At 43.1% G+C, this 14603-nt stretch overlaps 1 protein-coding gene across 2 annotated transcripts in view; it reads right to left on the bottom strand.

Moving 5' to 3' along the window:
• Positions 1 to 3178: 3178 nt before the first annotated feature.
• Positions 3179 to 14603, bottom strand: part of mknk2b (MAPK interacting serine/threonine kinase 2b) — a 17840-nt gene continuing 6415 nt past the window's right edge. For both annotated transcript variants that reach the window (XM_024003855.2, XM_024003856.2), the window contains exons 11-14: positions 7903 to 8097; positions 7501 to 7665; positions 7351 to 7391; positions 3179 to 7201 (exon numbers count right to left, since the gene is read on the bottom strand). In XM_024003855.2, coding sequence (XP_023859623.1) covers positions 6928 to 7201; positions 7351 to 7391; positions 7501 to 7665; positions 7903 to 8097 — 675 coding nt within the window. In that variant the 3' untranslated portion in view covers positions 3179 to 6927. The remainder of the gene's footprint in view (positions 7202 to 7350; positions 7392 to 7500; positions 7666 to 7902; positions 8098 to 14603) is intronic.

Genomic DNA, 14603 nt, shown 5'->3' with positions numbered 1-14603 from the left:
TGTCAATAAAAGCCTTTGACACTTATGAAAAGCTTGTAATTATACTTCAGTATTCCATAGTAACATCTGGCAAAAATATCTAAAGACACTGACGCAGCAGACTTTGTGAAAATAAATATTTGTGTAATTCTCAAAACTTTTGGCCACGACTGTACAGTATATACAGTTGCCGTCGGAAGTGTACATACACCTTAGCCAAATACATTTAAACTCAGTTTTTCACAATTCCTGACATTTAATCCTAGTAAAAATTCCCTGTGTTAGGTCAGCTAGGCCCACCACTTTATTTTCAGAATGTGAAATGTCAGAATAATAGTAGAGAGAATGATTTATTTCAGCTTTTATTTCTTTCATCACATTCCCAGTGGGTCAGAAGTTTACATACACTCAATTAGTATTTGGTAGCATTGCCTTTAAATTGTTTAACTTCGGTCAAACATTTCAGGTAGCCTTCCACAAGCTTCCCACAATAAGTTGGGTGAATTTTGGCCCATTCCTCCCGACAGAGCTGGTGTAAATGAGTCAGGTTTGTAGGCCTCCTTGCTCGCACACGCTTGTTCAGTTCTACCCACAAATTTTCTATGGGATTGAGGTCAGGGCTTTGTGATGGCCACTCCAATACCTGGACTTTGTTGTCCTTAAGCCATTTTGCCACAACTTTGGAAGTATGCTTGGGGTCATTGTTCATTTGGAAGACCCATTTGCGAACAAGCTTTAACTTCCTGACTGATGTCTTGAGATGTTGCATAATTGTCCGGCCTCATGATGCCATCTATTTTGCGAAGTGCACCAGACTCTCCTGCAGCAAAGAACCCCCACAACATGATGCTGCCACCCCCGTGCTTCACGGTTGGGATGGTATTCTCCAGCTTGCAAGCCTCCCCCTTTTTCCTCCAAACATAACGATGGTCATTAATAATGGCCAAACAGTTATATTTTTGTTTCATCAGACCAGAGGACATTTCTCCAAAAACGTACGATCTTTGTTCACATGTACAGTTGCAAACCGTAGTCTGGCATTTTTATGGCGGTTTTGAAGCAGTGGCTTCTTCCTTGCTGAGTGGCCTTTCAGGTTATGTCGATATAGGACTCGTTTTACTGTGGATATAGATACTTTTGTACCTGTTTCCTCCAGCATCTTCACAAGGTCCTTTGTTGTTGTTCTGGGATTGATTTGCACTTTTTGCACCAAAGTACGTTCATCTCTAGGAGACAGAACGCGTCTCCTTCCTGAGCGGTATGACGGATGCGTGGTCCCATGATGTTTATACTTGCGTACTATTGTTTGTACAGATGATCTTGGTACCTTCAGGCATTTGGAAATTGCTCTCAAGGATGAACCAGACTTGTGGAGGTCTACAACTTTTTTCTGAGGTSTTGGCTGATTTCTTTTGATTTTCCCATGATGTCAAGCAAAGAGGCACTGTTTCAAGGTAGACCTTGAAATACATCCACAGGTACACCTCCAATTGACTCAAATTATGTCAATTAGCCTATCAGAAGCTTCTAAAGCCACAACATAATTTTCTGGAATTTTCCAAGCTGTTTAAAGGCACAGTCAACTTAGTGTATGTAAACTTCTGACCCACTGGAATTGTGATACAGTGAATTATAAGTGAAATAATCTGTCTGTAAACAATTGTTGGAAAAAATKACTTGTGTCATGCACAAAGTAGATGTCCTAACCGACTTGACAAAACTCTAGTTTATTAACAAGAAATTTGTGGAKTGGTTGAAAGACGAGTTTTAATGACTCCAACCTAAGTGTATGTAAACTTMCGACTTCAACTGTATATGAAAGTAGGTGGAAAGCCCTTGAAATTAGTGTATTCGGCTATTTCAGACACACGTTGCTGACAGGGGTATAAAATCGAGCACACAGCCATGCAATCTCCATAGACATAGATAGTCAAATTTCTGCACTGCTAGAGCTGCCCCAGTGAACTGTAAGTGCTGCTACTGTGAAGTGGACACATCTAGAAGCAACAACAGCTCAGCCACAAAGTTGTAGGCCACACGAGCTCACAGAACGGGACCACTAAGTGCTGAGGCACATAAAAATCTTCTGTCCTCGGTTGCAACACTCACTACCGAGTTCCAAACTGCCTCTGGAAGCATTGTCAGCACAAGAGCTGTTCGTCGGGAGCTTAATGAAATGGGTTTCCATAGCTGAGCAGCCRCACACAAGCCTAAGATTACCATGCGCAATGCCAAGTGTTGGCTGGAGTGGTGTAAAGCTCRCCGCCATTGGACTCTGGAGCAGTGGAAACAAGTTCTCTGGAGTGATGAATCACGCGTCAACATCTAGCAGTCCAACGGACAAATCTGGGTTTGGCGGATGCCAGGAGAACGCTACATACTCGAATGCATAGTATGAACTGTAAAGTTTGGTGGAGGATGAATAATGGTCTGGGGCTGGTTTTCATGGGTCGGGCTAGATCCCTTAGTTCCAGTTAAGGGAAATGTTAACGCTACAGCATACAATGACATTCTAGACAATTCTGTGCTTCCAACATTGTGGCAACAGTTTGGGGAAGGCCCTTTCCTGTTTCAGCATGACAATGCCCGTGTGCAGAAAGCGAGGTCCATACAGATATGGTTCGTCAAGATCGGTGTGGAAGAACTTGACTGGCCTGCACAGAGCCGACCTCAACCCCATCAAACACCTTTGGGATGAATTGAAACGCGGACTGCTCGACCTCAGTAATGCTCTTATGGCTAAATGGAAGTAAGTCCCCGCATCTAGTGGAAAACCTTCCAAGAAGACTAGAGGCCGTTATAGCAAAGGGGCGGGACCAACTCCTTATTAATGCCCATGATTTCAGAATGAGATGTTCTACAAGGTGTCCACATACACAACCAAAAGAATGTGTGGGGTACAGAGATGAGGTAGTCATTGAAAAATCATGTTAAACACTATTAGTGCACATTTTCTCTTGAACCTATTTAAGCTTGCCATAACAAAGGAGTTGAATACTTGACTCAAGACTAACTTTTCATTTTAAATTAAAAACATAATTCCACTTTGACATTATGGGGTATTGTGTGTGGGCCAGTGAATTCACTCTCCTATTTAATACATTTTAAAATTCTGGCTGTAACAAACATTTTGACAAACTCAAGGGGTGTGCATTTTCTGAAGGCATTAAGTATTCTTAACCGAAGAAAAAAATAACAATTGTTCAAAGCATTTTTATTGTATCTTTAGAAAAACAAAATTCTGCAACAGTCAAATGTTGCTTTATGTGAACTGCAAAATCAGTCACATGGTACAGTAAAGTGCTTATTTAAAATCAATGTTTGTCTCTGATGTAATATGTACTTTCCAACATTTTTCCCCATCAATATTTTTGGGCTGGGAGAGGTTAAAAACAAGTATCAACAACACTCAAGAGAAGCCTCAAGGCTTGAGGATATCATAACCACATGGTAGAAAAACAAGTCTACATGTTACCTCCCTCAAACTCAACTATTTATAAAAATGTCAATGTTAAAATGCATTGCCGGTGGGCTACATTCAAATTGTGGGGAAGTGGATTATGACTGTCCAGTTGACTTATTAAAAAGGTCTTACAAAAAGCTAAAAAAATAATAATTAAAAGAGGCTAGGGATAGCTTGTATTCATTCTCTCCAAATAAAAAGGTAGTCCAAAACTACTGCATTGGGTAAAAGTAGAAATGATTATGACTAATGTAACTCATACCTTAATTATATCTTAGAGTACTACCAAAGTCTTGATGCATTTCTGAGAATCCCAACCCTAACGAAACGTAGAGAGAAACATGTTTGATACTGTTTTTTAAAAGTAGAAACTGAATTGAATATGTATTTTCAAAACYCTAAAGACCACCTTACTTAGCTTAATGCTTTTGTTCAGATTCTTGATAGCAAGGTAGTTTCACAAACAAAGAAAACAGCTGCATATACAAATTCAAGTAAGTCTTACTATAAGACATAAAACCCCACAAAGATGCATTGGTAGGTTTCTTTAAAAGATTACAATCAGTGTCCTATTATCAGCATAATGGGCCATATGACGTCAAGGGAGTCATTTTTATTTATTCCCCCCCCTCCCCCCAGAGTACCACACTGCGGTGCTGGCAACACCACATGGACATTCATGAGTTTAGGAGTTTTACTCCTTGAGAATGTGTGCTCATGTCAAAAAAMCCCAGGTCAAAACACTTGTTTTCATGACTTTTACCCTCTTTGGCAAATGGCTACAGTGTCTTGAGACCATCACCGTAAAATAATTGTTCAAATTTCAGAAAGAGCCTAACTTGTTTCCAAACAGATAGTTACCAACACTTTTCACATACAAAACAGTAAAAGCCTTCACTGGGCATTCATTATTTTGCTCCAGATACACATACAAAAAAATCTTWAAAATAATGAAAACTTTCCCCATCCCACATCCTCTCGTACATTCAACACTTAAAAAATAATCTTAGAATATAAAAACATCCGGTGTTCCACCTGAACGCCACATGCAGGTCGACATAAAAAACTAAAATAGCAGTGGCACATTTAAACATTGACATGGAGTGAAACATTATATAAAGTAAACTTTTTTTTAAAGAACTGATTATTTACAGCTACATGGCCTCAGAATACTTTTTTTCTTCGGAATGCTTTTCCATTTTGTATTTTTTTTCCCAATAGTCTCCTTCACCATGTTTTATGCAAAGTTATGATGCAGTTTAGAATCATTCTGAGAGGGTGTGTCACATRATAAAGGACAGTATCAGGTTACCCCCTTAACGGAAAAGCCTGATTGGATTTGAAACCTGATCTCAGAACAAATAAAATAGGTAAGTCACAGTGGCCAAAATGTGCTTTTCTAACCCTGCTATGCTTGACAGGTTATGACAGCCATGGCATAAAATCACTTCACACTAACCAGCAGTCAAATTACTTAAGATGTATTAGATGTGAACAGCTAAATGGTCTGATAACAACAACTTAGTACACAACTCGGCATGGGGAAACAAATTTGCCATTTTTAAGCAAGGGTAGCGTCAGGCAAACCCCTTCAATATGTCAGCGGGGTATACATCTAAGCTGGATCAAGGAGTTAGCCAGCTAACGTGCCTAAATGTTCAGAAAWGACTTTTTTTTAAAGAGAAGCTTGAAATGGGAAGTCTCATTAGCTAGGTTTCCATCCAATTGGCGACAGATTTATGTAAATATTCTGAAACTTTGCAGAAAAACAAATACGTGCATTTTCCCAGAGATGGGTTTCCATCAAGTTGACCTGTTGAGGATAAAAATGCTGTACGTGATGACGTAATGCACATAAAAATAACTTTTGCGGTTAAATTCCCATGTACCAAATACAAGTTTCCCTCGCATTTGCAACTGATGGTTTTGTCMACAAAATAAAAATGGTGTTGTATTGCAAATATGCCCACTRGTCTTGGTACATGTGCTCTAGTCAACAGCTTGCAGATAGAGTCCTTGTAGGATAGCCTACATGAGATTATGGACAAAATAGCAAGATGTGTCAAAAAGCAGCCAAGCACGATCATGTTTCCAGAATAAGACCCTCGATATTTATTGGAAAGGAGTAGACACTGCATGATCTTTCTCCACCTTGTGAAGTTAATCATAACTTATGTCATCTGTAGCCTAATAAACGGCATTCTTTGATCAGTCGTAGTGGGCGGACCACAACATATCGCATGACTCCAAGCTTACTACAATATGTTATATCAATATTTGCGCATAAAAAGGCATTTGCGTTGCCATCTCCTCACATAATTAATTGTACTAACAAATCTCACCTTGTCTATCATATTTTGTTTAAACATTTGTTAAAGTTCACCGACAAATTTGCCGTTTCCGTCAGGCCTGCCGTGACATTATCAGACATGCCATTTAAAAATCGCATAAAAAGTTSATGGAAACATGGTTAGTGACTAAACCAAAAAACATGATGTTTAGCTTATTTAATGAACAAGAAATCAAGTTATGGTTTTTAATCCAAGTTAGCTGGCTAATTTATTTATCCTGCCTTGTAGTATACCTGTCTGGTATCAAATTAGTTACATGCACCAAGAACTTTTGGTTGGTGCATAAAGCCTCTCTTGCAGAGGCAGGCGACACTAATGTAATTCAACCCCTATTGCGTTGTAGAAATTCAGGAGGAATGAATGTTGAATGATACATGGCCAGTGCTAGTTTGGCATAGTTCATTTCATCTATGAAACTGAATTGGTAGACATTGCAGCGTAATAAGGGCTGGTTATAGATACATTCTCTGGTACTAGAGGCTCAAGTGCACAGCCACAAKGTTTTGTACTGTGGGCTTAAAATCTACAGAGGCTCAGTTGAAGAGGAATTTATCCATTAAGATAAAGCAAAATAATCTGAAAGCTTTGAAAGTCCCAGCCAAACAATGGACTACACCAGGACCTAACAGCATCCGCTTCCAGCATTCTGAACTTTTCACTGAATCCCTCCACAACATCTTGGCTATTGCATAAGCATGTATGTATCTGCTGCATTCATGCATACAGGCAAAGAGAACATTCCAGGTAAACTTAAGTCACAGTTGATCTAGTTATAACGTGAAAGCAGCACAACAGATAGTCCTTTGGTGTCTGAGCTTGGTTCAAACGTTCTGCCTTAGACTTCACAAAATAAAAACAGAGCTTGAAGAGCCGTCCCATCCCATCGACCTCCCAGTCCCTAGCAGACCCAGCAGCCTGGATGTGCATGTGTATGCATGCCCTGGCTGATGTGCTTTATAAGTGCTGCTGTGGGGCAGAAGGCAGTTAGGAAACAGACAGCAGGCATGGTAGCAGTCTCCTGTTAAAGATGGGGACATGCCTGCAGTCAGTGTGGCTGAAGAGCTGCGGTCAGGTAGAGGCCAGGCTGAGCGGTCGTCTAGAGATCTGAGTTGGGGGGTGGGCAAAGGTGGTGGTTTAGGCACATGATGACGTGATGACGAGGGGGGTGAGGAGCTGACTGAGCTCGGAGGCAGAGACGGGTCCAGTCTTCAAGAGGCTGCCCCTCTGCCTGCGCTTGGCCAGCTTTGAGTTGGATGGAGGGGAGAGGTGCATGGAGGTGGAGCTGGCTGTGATGACCATGGGAGCCTCGTCAAGCTGCTGCTGCTCCTCCATCACAGCCTGCTCAGCCAATTGCCGGTTCATGGCCACCGCCTTGCCAGCAAAGAACGTCAGGTCCTTGGCACTGTTTCTGATAGGATGAGACCAAATATAGACATTAACAACACAGAAGGTGACACTCCATTTTCAATAGTTGTACTTTCCTATAATGAGTTGATCAGGATACACTACACAAAACATACCCCCTATCCCTCAAGAACTCTGAAAAGATGAACTCACCTTTGATGTAGGATGGATGTTGGCAGAGTGTCAGAGAAGCCCTAAAAAATAAAATAAAGCAGAAGGACCCATTTTAGACAAAAACAACCCCCACCCATTCTACCCACTGAAATGTGTCAAGGAGTGGGCGGGAGAGCGCACGAGACTCACCCCCTGCACCCATGGGTGCTGCAGAACCTGGCCGGCACTCAGGCGGTTCTTGGCGTCCCGAACTAGAAGTTTGGAGATCAGGTCTTTGGCACTTGAGGAGATGTGAGCCCAGTCCTTCTCAGGAAACTCATACTTCCCTTCCTGGATACTCTCGAACAACGTGTTCTGGAGAAGAAATAAGTGCTTTCTTTACCGTCACATAGTAAGGAACGTACAGCTTGAATTTCACAATTGTGTGCAAGCCACAGGTGTCCTATAAATGTACACATGCATCTAGGACTACTATACTCCCTACTAAACAAACAGAATACAGTTTCAGGAGAAGACATGATAAAGAAAAGGGAAAGAAAGCTAGAGTGAGAATCTGATGCAGCCGGAGGTGGTCTTTGCTTCCTTCCTTACCTGGCATGTGTGGCACGGTTCTCCCAAATCCCAGCCACAGTCACTGCCGCAGCGGCCCACAAAGGGCGGGTAGCCGCTCAGCAGGATGTAGAGGATGACCCCCAGGCTCCACAGGTCACAGCGCTTGTCATAGTTGGTGGCCTCCTCACTGAAGGCCTCCACCACCTCAGGGGCCATGTACTCTGCTGAGCCACACTGCAGGAAACAGACAGATGGCAGGGTTAGTTAGCTCTGGGCTGGGAACAGTCAACTCCCACCTGAGGCTATTGCTGCAGCTATATAAAAACAGCTGAATGTAATGTGTGTACAACAGCGAATAGGAAAAACAAGTCTATGCTGTCCAACGTCCCTGAACAAAACATTTCTGCCTGCTCTATTCAGCTGATGCCTCATGTGCCTCTGCACAGAAGAATAAGCCTGTATGAAAGTCACATGGTAGACAGCAGCTCTGGGCTAAACTAAAGCAGTACAGATGGGCTCAAGGGGGGGGGGGGGATTATCCACACTGATGGATTTCTTTAAGTCCCCCTGCTTTCCAAAACATCTCTGCAGAAAATGTAATGAGGCATGAAGAACATTATGTGCAGTGAGCTGGGAGGTGAGGGCAGTCGGCAGGGATGAGTGGGGCCTGATCTTAGCACTCGGCTCAAAGCCCACGGTGGACCGACTGATCAGGCTACAGGCTCAGCGTGACTGTGGGATGTGAAACTAGGCCAAACACTGAGCTAGGAAAAGAGGATTGTCGGTGGGTCAGTCTAAGAAAGCCTAGCACAGTTGCATAACTCCGTCAAACAAACACCCAATGGTGTTTTAATACTTTGAGCAGGGATGAAGGAATGCGTGGGTCGCTAGTTCAGCAGGACAGGAGAACAAAGCAATTCCTTAGGAGTTKGCTGCCCTCAGTGCCCTGCTCAGATTTAATGAGCTTCTCTTCTGTTTACTTTCAGAGAAACTGAACAACCTCTTGGCAAATAATACATCTGACTTCCATGTCAAGCGAGCAGTGTGTTAAGAAGCAGTGCGGCTCGGCGGGTCATGTTTCGGAGGATGCATGTCTCGACCTTCACCTCTCCAGAGACTGTTGAAGCGATGAGACAATTGGATATCACAAAAATGCAGTACAAATTACAATAAACAACAAACATGATGATTCCTCAATCTGTGGGGTTAGATTGACCAGACCACATAAACTAAACCCAGAGCTCGGGTCAGGAGAGGTATCAAGGACACCCTTTCAACACTCCTGATTGGCTAGATAGCTTTATCATGAATGGTGCTCTGGTTGAAGGAGATACCAAGATAACCTCTGGTAAACCAAACATTCATAAAACCCAAACAATGTGAACCTGCTGCAACACCATGGCTCTGAACAGCTGTTTTCATGGGGGGGTTAAAGCTGACACAGGGGTGTATGTTCACTCAAAAATAGCATTCATCTATCCGAGGAGAGGCTGGAGTGGTCTGTTTGCACACAGCTAGCCTCTATTGTGAGCCCTGGTCCAGCTGTCACCCCAGCTCTGTCCCACTGCACCTTATGGAATGTAAATTCACAGTGCAGGACTCAGAGCAGACAAAGCCTAGTCTGTTGGCCAGCGAGCCCCAACCCCTGCACAGCTGGTTGCCTTCCTTAACAACATTCCCAGATTCAGGTCAAATCCAACCCTCATGGAAAAACCAGGAGAAACCGCCACACTGCCAGCTAAAACACAACAGCATCATGGAAAAATATATATTTCTGTCCACCAAGGTGCTTTAGAGGAGTAATGGGATTATGATCATCAAGAGTACTCATGTCTCAGAGCTCCCTTCAAAAACATGGCTAAGCCCAGCAGCCAGAGATAGGATGGCTAGACTATGACTGCTCAAGGCACTGATAAGGGTGTGGGGCAGCTAAAGGGGGTAAGATGAGAGCTCAACTGATACCTGTACAGCAGCAGATTTGACTTTCTAGGAGTATCTAAACATAACCATGCTGGTGCAATACTGCTGAAGACTTGCATCAGTCAATACTGCTGAAGACTTGCATCAGTCAATACTGCTGAAGACTTGCATCAGTCAATACTGCTTAAGACTTGCATCAGTCTCAAACCAACCATCTCAAGCCAGAGATAGGATGCTAGACTATGACTGCTCAAGGCACTGATAAGGGTGTGGGGCAGTTAAAGGGGTAAGATGAGAGGTCAACTGATACCTGTACAGCAGCAGATTTGACTTTCTAGAGTAGCTAAACAAACCATGTGGTGCAATACTGCTGAAGACTTGCATCAGTCAATACTGCTGAAGACTTGCATCAGTCAATACTGCTGAAGACTGCATCAGTCTCAAACCATCCTGCTGTGACACAGATAGTGGTTAATCAGCTGACGTCTGTAGATTTGTTGGTTAACTCAACCTGGGACTTTCCTAACCATGTGGCCAGCCAGCCCATACAGTCATGTGACAACACAGCTGTTGTTTGAGGACAGCTTACAGAAAGAGGAGTTGGTCTTTCATCAGCTACACCAGAGTGCCTGACAAACCTCTAACAACTTCTGTGAATTCCCCTTAAGGTGCAGCACAGGCCTGTATGTACTGCTACACAGCCCCATGCCGATCTGTTTTCACCACTAAGTTCTCAGGAAACCAAACACGATTCTCAGAAAAGAGACCAGCTATCCAACCTCTACAAGTACAGTAAACAAAATTGTCTTCGTGTGCCTTTTATCAAATTCAAATTTACTCAAGCACTGAACAATCTGTAAATACTATGAAACTATATATTGGAGAACAACATGGCCTAAGTGCAGACATGTAGGTAAGGGGGGGGGGGGGGGGGTTGAGGGTGGAGGAAATGAAAATCAGATTGCCCCTGATGGAGCGAAAGAAAAACAAGGGTGAGCGTATGAGCAGCTATGTGCACACACACACACGTCACCCCCCCCCCCCACTCCCCTGGCTCAGCCAATCAAAGCACAGTTGCTAGGTACAAGGGCAAGACTCAATTTCTATAGAACAAGCTTCAGACATGGGGCTTTTGTTTCATGATACATAAAGAAAATGCAGGCTTGCACAAATGTGGTGAGAGAAAGTGGGAGGCAACTACAGTGAGAAGAGACCAGAGCGTGGGTGGCAATGTTATTTCTGTTTCTGCATGTTACAGCTCAAGTGATAACAGAGAAATGCAGCAGAGGCTCAGTGAAGGGAGACATTGTTTCATTCCAATTACCATTCCAAGGAAAATAAGGTTCTCATTCAGCCACTTCCACATACCATAGTTTAGCCTCGCTGTCTGTGCAATCTGTTCCCTGTAGCCTTAATCCTACAAGGATATTACATCTAGTTCTTTCCACAGGAATGACAAAATACCTTACTTCAAAAAAAGTCTGACCTGACCCAGGGCAATCTCTTAGATAAAGACCAGGCTCTTGTTGAAACCAGAGAGGGATGCAGGCAAGGTGAGGGAGAGAGCAGAGACCCAACATCATAGAGGAGACCACTCAGCACTCACGCCACCTAGTCGGTCTCCAACGTGGGCCAAATGTGCAAGTGTGACCCACCCCACCACACCCTAAACCCGTGAGACCCCTGGCTCCACAACTATTCTACCAAGAGGCCAGAGTTGGCCCACCAACAGGCTGCTAAAGCTAGGTCAGGTTCCAATGCAAAATCCACCACCCCCTACATTTCTCCACATTCCCCCTCTTGCTAGCCTGGACGGGCTATCAGCTTCACCTGCTAACACCCATCTCCCTTCCTCTGACAACTATGGGAGGGGCAAATAATGAGATGGGTTCCCTTTACATTTGAATCATTCCAATAACTGCCATTCCGGGTTCAAAATAGTTATTTTTTACAAAACGTGGGGTTAAACCATCATAACCCCATTTGCCTCACCATTTCCACTGATAAGTATAAGGATGTGGACATTAGACTTTTGGGAATTCGAATGGAGCAATTCAGATATCTAAGCCTAGGAGCTGCCAGACAGGAGAGCGGACCGGGGGGGGGGGGGGGGGGGGAATTGACTCAGGCTGTGTGTNGGGGGGGGGGGGGGGGGGGGAATTGACTCAGGCTGTGTGTACCAATCCCCAGGTGACACCACTGGGGAGCGACATCGTAAAAACACCCTGCATATTATCTACCTGCCTCAGGGAAACAGCCAGCGGCAGAGCATGTGACCGATTAACTGGGGCTTTGTGCCACGTCCTATAAATCACATCTGCCTTCTAGGGACACGCACCGTTCCCCGATTCAAATGTTTAAAATATGACTGCATCGGTCCGCGAACCCCAAACCGATCCAAATGTAACATGCACCAGTCAAAAAACAAAGATTAAAATGCTACAAATTGCTKATTCATTCCAATTACCTTTCTACCTTCCAAAAATACCTAATATTTAGTGACAAATGATGCGTCCTCTCCTTCAGTGTCGAACTAAGCATGTAACCRATGAGCTACAAGTCACTTTTCATGCCGAACAACCCTAGGGAATTTCAGTAGTCTAGTCAGTGCCCAGCTTTGCACGCTGACCACCGGGAGTTAGGCGCCGGAAACAACTACCAGAGACCACTCATCTGGCTATACCTGCTGAAGGGGGCTTACAATAGATTGTTCAGGTTCCCCCATCAGCAATAGTTTTGCTTTAAGCAATCAGTGTATATGGTCATTTCTAGATATCAAATTTTCATTGTATAACAAGGAATCACTTTTGCGAGGTGCACTGCATGGCCAACGCTGGTGGAGAAAGGAAGCGAGACAAACTTTGAACCAGTCAAAACCATTCGATTTTGAGATAGGGTGAAATCCAAAGTTGTGCTACATACCACCGTTCAAAAGTTTGGGGTCACTTAGAAATGTCCTTGTTTTCCATGAAAACATACATGAAATGAGTTGCGAAATGAATAGAAAACATAGTCAAGACGATGACAAGGTTATAAATGATGATTTCATTTAAATAATTGTGCTTCAAACTTTGTTTTAGTCAAAAGAAAATCCTCCATTTGCAGCAATTACAGCCCTGCAGACCTTTGGCATTCTAGTTGTCAATTTGTTGAGGTAATCTGAAGAAATTTCACCCCATGCTTCCTGAAACACCTCCCACAAGTTGGATTGGCACTTCTTACGTACCTTACGGTCAAGCTGCTCCCACAACAGCTCAATAGGGTTGAGACCGGTGACTGTGCTGGCCACTCCATTATAGACAGAATACCAGCTGACTGCTTCTTCCCTAAATAGTTCTTGCATAGTTTGGAGCTGTGGTTTGGGTCATTGTCCTGTTTTAGAAGGAAATTGGCTCCAATTAAGCGCCGTCCACAGGGTATGGCGTTGCAAAATGGAGTGAGACTTCCTTCTTCAAGATCCCTTTTACACTGTACAAATCTCCCACTTTACCACCACCAAAGCACCCCCAGACCATTACATTGCCTCCACCATGCTTGACAGATGGCGTCAAGCACTCCTCCAGCATCTTTTCTGCGTCTCACGAATGTTCCTCTTTATGATCCGAACACCTCAAACTTACATTTGTCTGTCCATAATACTTTTTTCAATCTTCCTCTGACCAGTGTGTTCTTTTGACCATCTTAATCTTTTATTTTTATTGGCCAGTGAGATATGGCTTTTTTCTTTGCAACTATGCCTAGAAGGCCAGCATCCCAAAGTCGCCTGTTCACTGTTGACGTTGAGACTGGTGTTTTGCAGGTACTATTTAAAGAAGCTGCCAGTTGAGTACTTGTAAGGCATCTGTTTCTCAAACTTGACACTCTAATGTACTTGTCCTCTTGCTCAGTTGTGCACCGGGCCTCCCACCCCTCTTTCTATTCTGGTTAGAGCCAGTTTGCGCTGTTCTGTGAAGGGAGTAGTACACAGCGTTGTACTATATCTTCAGTTTCTTGGCAATTTCTCACATGCAATAGCCTTCATTTCTCAGAACAAGAATAGACTGACGAGTTTCAGAAGAAAGGTCTTTGTTTCTGGCCATTTTGAGTCTGTAATCAAACCCACAAAAGCTGATTCTCCAGATACTCAACTAGTCTAAAGCAGGACAGTTTTATTGCTTTAAAACAGAACACTTTTCAGCTGCGCTAACATAATTCTAAAGATCAATTAGCCTTTTAAAATTATAAACTCGGATTAGCTAACAACGTGCCATTGGAACACAGGAGTGACGGTTGCTGATAATGGGCCTCTGGAATATCTACATAGGCGTACATTTTTTAAAAATCTGCCGTTTCCAGCTACAATAGTAATTTACAACATTAACAATGTATGTCTTATCAATTTTAAAATTGTCAAAAATGTTGCTTTTCTTTCAAAAACAAGGACATATCTAAGAGATCAAACTTTTGAATGGTAATGTATATTCATTGGCTATGTCATAGCTGAATTTGTAAATATCGATACATTACTAGCTCAAACACTTAATCTGCAAAAATGACAAGTTAGAGAGTGATTGTAATTTCACAACCAAGGCGGGGGGGACAAAAGCATAGGCTACATTGCGACCCCCCCCAATTTGATAGTGATAGTGTGGTGGTAGATGCCTAGTCTCCCTTATGGCTCAGATGCCTTCAGCATATACACCATAGATATACAGTGGGGAGAACAAGTATTTGATACACTGCCGATTTTGCAGGTTTTCCTACTTACAAAGCATGTAGAGGTCTGTAATTTTTATCATAGGTACACTTCAACTGTGAGAGATGGAATCTAAAACAAAAAT

The sequence above is a fragment of the Salvelinus sp. IW2-2015 genome, linkage group LG16, assembly GCF_002910315.2.
Source record: "Salvelinus sp. IW2-2015 linkage group LG16, ASM291031v2, whole genome shotgun sequence".
NCBI lineage: Eukaryota > Metazoa > Chordata > Actinopteri > Salmoniformes > Salmonidae > Salvelinus > Salvelinus sp. IW2-2015.
The sequence above is the reverse complement of the archived record's forward strand: the minus strand, read 5'-3'. Positions and strand labels throughout refer to the sequence as shown.